Source organism: Gossypium hirsutum, chromosome A02 (genome assembly GCF_007990345.1).
Source record: "Gossypium hirsutum isolate 1008001.06 chromosome A02, Gossypium_hirsutum_v2.1, whole genome shotgun sequence".
Taxonomy (NCBI): Eukaryota; Viridiplantae; Streptophyta; class Magnoliopsida; order Malvales; family Malvaceae; genus Gossypium; species Gossypium hirsutum.
This window is the reverse complement of record NC_053425.1, coordinates 48188706-48198708: the sequence shown is the minus strand read 5'-3', so window position 1 is coordinate 48198708 and position 10003 is coordinate 48188706. Positions and strand designations below refer to the sequence as shown.

Genomic DNA, 10003 nt, shown 5'->3' with positions numbered 1-10003 from the left:
TATTATAAAATCAAATAATTATTTCAAATATTATTATTATTTTTATATGTAAAATATTTCAAATATCATTGTTTTTTTCATCTACATTGTGAGTATGGTAAATTCTAATATTATAGAATCAATTAATTATTTAAAATATCATTATTTTTAGTAAATATAATTTTAATATATTAAATATTTATTTTCCAATCCATATCATGAGTGTAGTAAAGTTTAATATTATATATTTTGTATGTGTATTTGAAATATTTCACATATAAACATAATGATATTTGAAATAATTATTTGATTTTATAATATTAGAAATCACCATACTCACAATGTAGATGGAAAAATAAATATTTGACATATAAATATTATATATAAAGAAAAATATATAAAAAAATTAGTTGATATTTTAAAAAATAAAATATATTTAACATAATGATAAATATAAAAAATATTTTTATTATATAATTATATAATTATTAATTTTTTTATATAAATAAAGGAGCTATTAATTAAAAATATTTTTAACATAATGATATATTTAAAATAGATATTTTATTATATAATTACATATAATTAATTTTATTTATATAAATAAAAGATTTATTAATTAAAAATATTAATTAAAAAAAACTTGAAAGCAATATATTTATTACTTACAAAACATTAATTAGAAATAATAATAATAAAAGTTTGAAACAACATAAAATAAAATAAAAATACAAATGTGTTTAAAAAAAGAATTAAATATGAGACTCAAAGATGAAATCACTATTAATTGACCGTCTAACCGGAGGAACTAATGTGTCAAAAGAAAACGTGTTTTATAAAAAGAGTTTTTCAAAAAGTGCTTTTCTAGAACGTGTTTTCATTTTCTCTATTCAAAAATGGCCTATTTTCCTAAATTTTGAAAAAAAAAGGAAGAAGAAGGCCTCAAATTCTCATTTCATTTTAAAATCAGCATATTTGCCTAATTAAACACTTATTCACTCTATTTTTCAAATTTAAAAATTCAACTTCAATTGTTACCACTGTTCAAATTATTTTATTAAATTTATTGATGTGACATTTTGAAATTAAAAAAAATCACTTGGCAATGATGTAACAAAAAAAATAAATGTTGAATTGTAATTTCTTCTTAAAAGTTCCATTTGAACTGGTTATGTTAAAAAAAAATTGTTAGAATACTGTTCTTAAGAAAAAGTGACGTTGACATTATAATTAAAATAATTAACAATTTTAGTTATTTAGACTAATTGATGCAATTATAAAAATAGAGAGACCAAATTATATCAAAATTAAAACATATAGATTCAATCCAAATTTCAACATAGAACAAGGGTCAAAACTAAAATTTGACCATTGCCTTATAATGTTAAAAAAGACAAACCCAAAAAAGTGTCGGCCTCTAGGACCCTTAAGGCATAAATTATATACAAATAGGTAATATTTTAATCAAAAAATTAACTATATTAACTATTTGGCCTAACTAGTATCATTATAAAAATATAATGACCAAATTATATTAGAAATTATAGTACAATCAACTCTCTCTATAACAATCCCATTTGTTTGCCAAGATTTTGCCTGCTATAGAAAGGCAATTATTATACACCTATAACAACATACTGTTATAGAGAGAATTATTGTAAGCCCACCATAAAATTTATATAGTGAACTTTTATAAAATAAAGAAAATAAAAAATTATAATACCCCAAACCCGACCTGGACGTTATGGCTAAATCTGGAGATGCTACGTAAAATAGTAGTAAATCCAATTCCCGTATATTTTGAAAAATATCGTAAACTTTTGTTACCTAAAAACCCGTTTTATTAGAAAATGTATTTGACATAACTATTTAATTGAAAACGTTTTTTATTTACATCTTCAAAATAAAACGAATACTTTACAATATAAAATCTTAAGTCATTATATTTTGGAAAACCAAGTTTGTTTTCGTGAAACTGATTGTTTGCAGGAAAACAATCATTTTTGTTAAATCGCTTTATCAGTATCATACGAAAATCGAAAATAAAATCCAAAACTGAGACAGTCCCAAAATGTCCAAAGTAGTCCAAATTTTACAAAATGCTAAAACCCAATTTTAAATAGTTGAAAAGAATGAAATACTAATATAACTAAGCTCCCGTCGCACCGACCAGTCTAAGTCTGTGAATTACCGGAAAGTGACAGACAAACATAGATGAGTTTTTGAGACTCATTGTATATCAAATAACTTGAAGCAGTTAGATGCATATTAGACAGATTTATCAAAAAGATATTTATAACAAAACAGAACAGATACGATATATAATCCTCTCCCCAACCGCTACACACTATCTTCAGCCATTCCAACATACCATATAGGTATAAAATGCCTATCTATCCTTACATACCACTTAGTGTCAATAGGACACTTTACAAAATAGTTGCAGCTTAGCTGCCAGATCAATAAACGGTTTATCGCCTTTTTACAAAACCACTTTCTCCACATGTTATTTCCAACTCAACCCAGATGTATATACAGAATACAATAAATATCAAACATATTCAAAATAGGAATTATACATGCTATAGTTTTACATGCACAACAAATCAGATACAAATCATATACTTAACATAAATTTTCGGGTTTATTTATCAATTGGTATCTTAATTACTCTTACAGATAGTAGAAACTCTACTAACAAATGTTTAGATTTCATGTTTTACTGTACATTTACTCACATACCGACCCTACGGAAGACCTACATCTAATCGAGAACTCGTGTGCGGCCTTAGGGAATATTTTAGAATTTTGGGCCCACACGGCCCAAATAGCCTAGCTCATTGTTATGGGGTAAAATAATGATTAGGAAAACGACGTTAATTTCTGTTTGGATTGTTTAGTGAAACGGTGCGTATAGTTTTATTGAAACGGGGCGTTTTGCACAACTGCTGGTGCCACGTCCTCTTTAGCTGCTATCTTCTTTTAAAGCATAGATTGTGTGTGGGAAACGGTTATGAAAAATATTGAGCAGTTTCTTTGATCTCTCTCTTTCTCTCTCTCTCGTTTTCTCTTCTTAATTCTCCCCTCTTTTACGTTTCTCTATTGTTTTCTCTTTGAGTTCTTATCAAGGGTATCAGAGCTTCTACGATCCCCACAATGGCCGGTGATGGAGTGTCAACATGGATGCAGAAGGAAATGGGCAATATGCAGCAAGAAATTTCCAAGATTCATGAGGAGATGGCTCGCCTGGAAACAACGATGGATTCCAAGTTTCAAGCATTTCGGGAAGAGTTTCGTGGAGATTTGCATGCACTTTTGAACAAGTATTTTGATAAAGGGAAGGGGGTTTTAGGTGCACCGCCTGGGTTTCCCTAAAAGGAGGGCGACGCACCTAATATTTCTCTTGGACCGACATTTGCGGATATGAGCAGCGTGCATGGGAAGGTTCAGTCGCCAGTGATTGGAATGTCCGAGAAGGTCAGTAGACTTGAATGTCCGAAGTTTGACTGCAACGATTTCTGAGGTTGGTGGACCAAGCTTGAGCAGTACTTTGAGGCCGAGGGAATACCAGAGTCTAGCAAGGTCCATATAGTGATGCTGAATCTAGAGGGACGAGCCTTGGAGTGGCATCATTTTTACTCTCAACGAAATGGGGGCCTTCAGATGCTGTCATGGCCAGCTTACTTCAAGAGCCTACAGGATCGATTCAGGTTTGGTCAGTTTGGCAACCCAATGAAGGAGATAGTTAATTTGAAACAGTAAGGTACGGTAGAAAAATACCAAGATATGTTTGTTGGATTGCTGAATCAATTGCATCTACCTGAATCTTATGCCTTTAGCATTTTTCTTAGCAATTTAAAATCTGAGATTGGCCATTACTTGGATCTTTTTGAACCTGCTACGTTGATGGAAGCTTTTCAGTTAGCTAGGAAAATTGAGGTACTTTTGGCTTGCCCAGCAAAGAAGTTTTCCACCCCTTTGAGTAATTTACCGAGATCACCACTGAATCCGTCTGTAATCTCGGGTTATTCTTCACCCCCTATAAGATCTATTCCTGTATCGTAATTTGCGAGCAATGCCACAGTCAACAAACCAGGCACTCGGTCTATTCCGCCTGCGGTGCTAGCTGAACGCAAGCAGAAGGGGTTATGTTTCTGGTGTGGAGCAAAGTATCAACCAGGGCACAAGTGTGTCAAGTCACAATTATATCAGTTTTTGTGGGAGCCTCTATCGGATAGTGATGTTGAAGAATTCCAAGAATGCTCAGACAAACTCGAGGAAGGAAGTCTAGAAGAAGACCAGTCGAAATCCCCTGTGATTTCACTCAACGCTCTTAATGGGTTACAAGGCCATAACACCATGAGAGTAGCTGCTCGGGTAGGATCCACTTTAGCCATCATTTTGGTTGACTCGGGTAGTACCCATAATTTTATTGATGCCAAATTAGTGAACAAATTATCTTTGCCGGTAGCACCTCAAGAGAAATTGAAGGTTACTGTAGCCAATGAAACTTCTCTGTTCACTAGAGGGCTGTGTAAAGGAGTGTCATGGGAGGTTCAGGATCTCCACTTTGCAACAGATTTCTTGGTCTTGCCGCTAAAAGGTTGTGACATAGTGTTGGGGGTACAGTGGCTGCTGATGTTGGGGGACATTATTTGGAATTTCAGCTCATTAACCATGCAATTCATGGTTAAGGGACAGCCTTGTATTCTTCAAGGCATCATCCCTGGTTCGTTGGCAGTGGAGAGGTTCTGTTCGAATGCAAAATGTTTTGTGACTATGGGTCAACCGATGGGACTGTACACAGTGGTAATGAGCACACCAAAGCAAGCGGCACTGTCTGCCACCATTGTTAAGGACTCTACAGTACATCTTCAAACGATGTTAGACGAATTTGGAGATGTTTTCCAGGTACCTAAGGGATTACCACCGTCTCAACTTCATGACCACCGAATCCCTTTAAAAGATGAAAGTGCGGTGATTAAGATTCGGCCTTATCGATATCCTGCTATTCAAAAGATGGAAATAGAGAAAATAGTTCATGAGATGCTCCAAACGTGGATAATCCGGGACAGCAACAACTCTTTTGCTTCTCCGATAGTCATGGTCAAAATGAAGGATGGTAGTTGGCGATTATGTGTGGATTATAAGCAACTAAATCACCATACTATTAAGGACAAATTCCCTATTCCCATTATTAAGGAGTTGTTGGATGAATTGGGGGGAGCTTGAGTGTTCTCTAAGCTAGACCTAAGATCAGGTTACCACCAAATCCGAATGTGTGAATCGGACATACACAAGACTGCCTTTAGAACACACGAAGGACACTACGAATTTCTCGTAATACCATTCGGCCTCACTAATGCACCCTCGAGTTTTCAAGCTCTTATGAATTTGATTTTTAAGCCATTATTGAGGAAATGTGTGCTGGTTTTTTTTGATGATATATTGGTGTACTCAACATCTTGGACCGAACACTTGCAGTATTTGCGGGAGGTTCTGCTTCTTTTGAGGGACCAACAGCTGTTTGCCAAGAAGAACAAATGTTGTTTTGGCACCACTCAAATTGAGTATTTGGGCCATGTTTTAGGAGCTGGAACGGCTCGATGGACCAGTCCAAGATCAAATGCGTTTCATCATGGCCAGTTCCCCAATCAATTAAGGAGTTGAGAAGTTTTCTTGGTCTCTCCGGGTATTATAGAAGATTTATCCGTCACTATGGGTTGCTAGCCAAGCCTCTTACCGAGTTGTTGAAAAAGAATGGGTGGAACTGGTCCGAACAAGCAAGTGTTGCATTCCAATCACTTAAAAATGCTTTGTGTACAGCACTTGTTTTAGTGCTTCCAAGTTTCCAGCTCGAATTTACTGTTGATACTGATGCTTGTGTGATGGGGGTTGGAACTGTGTTGCAACAGCAAGGGAGACCAGTGGCATATTTCAGTAAAGCCTTAGGAATTCGGCACCAGGCTTTATCAATTTATGAGAAAGAAATGTTGGCTGTTTTGTTAGCCGTGAGAAAATGGCATGCTTACTTGGTAGGACGGCATTTCAAGATACGTACGGATCATCAAAGTCTACGATTTCTGTCGGATCAAGTGGCTGTCACTCCTTTTCAGCAACGTTGGGTGGCTAAGATGCTGGGCTACGACTTTGAGGTTTCATACAGGAGGGGAATTAATAATAGAGTCGCTGATGCGCTATCTAGACAACCTCAACGATACCAAGGCCAACTCTTTCAGTTGTCAACGAGTTCTGTTATCTCGGACTTGTTAGTTCAAGTGCAATGTTCATATGAGGCTGATGATAAGCTTAAAAGAATAATACAAGAGGTTCAACATTCAGGCACTCAGCACCAAAAATTTTCATGGGATGGCCGCTTTTTGCGCAGGCGAGGGAAAATTGTTGTTGGAAAGGACTGTCAGCTTCGATATGAATTGTTTAAGCACTTCCATGCGAGTGCTGTAGGCGGACACTCAGGAATACATGCCACTAGGAAGTGTTTAACTGGGTTGTTATATTGGAAAGGTCTTACCACCAATGTTAAACAATGGATTCGAGAATGCCTAGTTTGTCAGCGCTGCAAGGGTGAAACAGTAGCTTATCCGGGACTTTTACAGCTGTTACCAGTTCCCGACCGAGCATGGTCTGTCATTAGTTTAGACTTTATTGAGGGCTTACCCAATTCGAACAGGAAAAATTCTATATTAGTGGTGGTAGATCATCTGACTAAATATGGACATTTTGTGGCTCTATCTCATCCCTATATAGCAAAGGAAGTGGCTCAAGAATTCCTCAACAATGTCTATAAGCTTCATGGTATGCCCGATGCCATCATCTCCGATAGGGACAAAATTTTTGTTAGCACCTTCTGGCAGGAGTTATTTCGACAGGTGGGAACCAAACTCTTATTGTCCACGGCCTACCACCCTTAAACAGATGGTCAGACGGAGGTCTTAAATAGGTGCCTCGAAAATTACTTACGATGTATGACTGGTGAAACACCCTCGCAGTGGTCTTAGTGGCTTCCTCTTGCTGAATGGTGGTACAATTCTTCTTTTCATTCTTCTATCCAACTTACTCCATATGAATCACTTTACGGCCAACCACCCCCCACCCATATGCCTTACTTAGCTGGGGTCTCATCCGTAGCTGTAGTAGACCCCAGTCTGCAGGCAAAGGAGGCTGCCAGGAAGTTGTTGCATTTCCATTTGAAGAGGGCTTGTGCTCGTATGAAGCATTTTGCTGATAGGCATCGCTCAGAAAAGAGTTTCAGTGTTGGTGATCTCGTGTACTTACGCCTACAACCTTACAGGCAGCAAGCAGTGCGCAAGATGCTTAATCAAAAATTATCCCCCAAGTATTTTGGACCTTTTCCGGTGCTCAAGAAAGTAGGAGCTGTAGCTTACACTCTACAGTTACCTACGGGTTCTCGCATACACCCTACCTTCCATGTGTCGCAATTGAAGAAACATATCGGTTCTAAGCCAGCTCAAACTCAGCTACCTTTACATGATGATCATGGCGCCATGCAAAAGGAACCTGTGCGGATTGTGGACAGAAGGATTGTAAAAAAAAGGTAATCAAGCAGTGACAGAGGTCTTAGTGAAATGGGTCGACTCTTTTCCAGAAGACGCCACATGGGAGTCTCTGTCCATGCTACAGACAAAGTTTCCTCAATTCCATCCTTGAGGACAAGGATTTCCTCTTGGTGGCGGTATTTGTTATGGGGTAAAATAATGATTAGGAAAACGACGTTAATTTCTGTTTGGATTGTTTAGTGAAACGGTGCGTATAGTTTTATTGAAACGGGGCGTTTTGCACAACTGCTGGTGCCACGTCCTCTTTAGCTGCTATCTTCTTTTAAAGCATAGATTGTGTGTAGGAAACGGTTATGAAAAATATTGAGCAGTTTCTTTGATCTCTCTCTTCCTCTCTCTCTCGTTTTCTCTTCTTAATTCTCCCCTCTTCTACGTTTCTCTATTGTTTTCTCTTTGAGTTCTTATCACTCATGTGTCACACATAGTCCTGCAAACGGTCTGTCACACGGCCATGTGGCATCGACAGTAAATTTTTTCGTCTTTCGCCGATCGTTATTTTTCATGTTTTTCGATACACACCTAATTCGATTTCGAGACCACCACACTCATGAAGAAAATAGTACCTAAAATCCACAATAAATCACCCAAAATCAGTCCTTAATTCCTCAATTTTACCAAAGTCACTCAATAAAACAAAAACGTGAGCAATTCCGACTAGAATTTAACATATAAATGTAGGAATACTTACCCACGTTAACAGCAGCCCCTAAAACAACTAAATCGCAAGAGGGGATTTCTGAGTCTCACGTTCGTCACCTGCAAACAAAACAATCAATTAATATTGGTATATCCCACCAACTACCCTCAACACGATTGTAAACTAACGACGGATAAATCCGGAATGAGAGAGAGAGTCAAGACTTACACTCGAGTCACGTTGGAACGTACTCGATTAACGCCACTACCGATCTTTGAATAGTAAAATAATGAGGCTTTGGCATTAAAAATCAAGAAACCAAAAGAACGATTTGTTACCCCCCTTTTCCAAACCCACGTGAAAAGAAAGAAAAAGAATAAAAAAAATGTGAACAGAATAGGAAAAACTAAAGGGACGTGAAACTAGAGAGAATATTTTCCCTTGAAATATCTTCTATTAACCAAATAAACAAACTATCAAGTCAATTCCTATTCCATCCACTAACCCACTAACTCATACCTATCCAACAACTTTCAAGATTTTTAACTATCCCAACTTAACTCCAACAACCTGTTATGCGGCCCAAGCAAAACACTAACAAAAATTAGCTCCTAATTGCATACACAAGAGCTCAAACCCAACAAAGCCCTTAACCCTTCAAATATACATTAATTTATGGCAAAATTAACAAAACAGAGACTAAGGTTTTTGAAACATTACAGAAATTATGTCTAAAAAAAAAGAGAAAGTGAGAATCAAATCAACAAAATTAAAATACGTATAACTGGTGCATACGTTATTTCTTTTATGCATATTTTATTTTACATTCTTCATATGATTAGTTATGAAGTTAATAAATCTGACAAGTTCAATTAATCAATATGAGTTATCAAATTAAATTAATTAATTTATCATGAGTTATTAATTCAAGTAATCAATTTATAAGTTTATGATGTTCCAAATTCATAGTAAAATATTTAATTAGAGAACTTAATAATTTATTGAATTGATATATTTAATGCCGCTCATTAACGATTATTTTCATTAATAAAATATTATTAATAGATTTTTATGTGAAATTTAAGTATTTTATTAAAAATATTTTAATTTAGAATATTTTTATTTAATAAATTATAATTAATAGGCTTGCTTATATAAAATAATTATAATTTTACTTAAAAAATTAGACAATATATTGCTATAGAGAACTAATTTAATAAAGAATGTATTTTATAATTATAGCTACCACTGTTATAAGTGAAAATAAAACATAAAAAAAATCAATTCTAATAGAAACTTAGTTGTTATAGGGATAAGTGCTAAAAGTAACATGTTTTAACCTTGTTCTTAATGCGTTTTTGGGTAATTATTCGTTAATTATGAATTTTATGCTCCTAATTCTTTAAATTCATATTTTTATATGTAATAGAGCGTTTAGGAGCAAAAGGAGCAAAAAAGAGCAAAAATCAGAGCAAGGTACAAGAGCCTTTCCACGCAGCTATGTGAGTCACATCACCATGTGGCCGTGTGGTAGGCCGTGTGAATTTCGCATATTGACACTTTGAATTGCGAGAAAATGCAGTTTTAGGTTTTTCAGGCATTCTAAGACGTATATATGACAAAAATAAGAAGATAGGAGAGAGCTGTCATAGAATACAAAAAAAAACACCAACTTGAAAAACACCATTGAAGCTGATTTTGAAGCAAATTTCCATCAAGATTAAAGATTCCCAATTGATTTCCTATGAGATTATCATGAGTTTTTTTTTTATTTCTTTCTGTTATACTA

The 10003-nt window shown here is 35.3% G+C and overlaps 1 protein-coding gene across 1 annotated transcript; it reads left to right on the top strand.

Moving 5' to 3' along the window:
• The first annotated feature begins 7097 nt into the window (after nt 1-7097).
• Nucleotides 7098-7711, top strand: LOC121211274 (uncharacterized). Its single transcript, XM_041083896.1, has 2 exons — nt 7098-7555; nt 7642-7711. Exons 1-2 carry the CDS (start codon nt 7098-7100, stop codon nt 7709-7711), a joined length of 528 nt encoding a protein of 175 aa, XP_040939830.1.
• Nucleotides 7712-10003: the final 2292 nt, after the last annotated feature.

Bases quoted from the DNA above. Each gene is read 5' to 3' on its own strand.
- LOC121211274 (XM_041083896.1), top strand. From the start codon at position 7,098: ATGCCTTACTTAGCTGGGGTCTCATCCGTAGCTGTAGTAGACCCCAGT. The intron at 7,556-7,641 runs GTAATCAAGCAG...TCCATGCTACAG, and splicing joins AGAAGGATTGTAAAAAAAAG to ACAAAGTTTCCTCAATTCCA.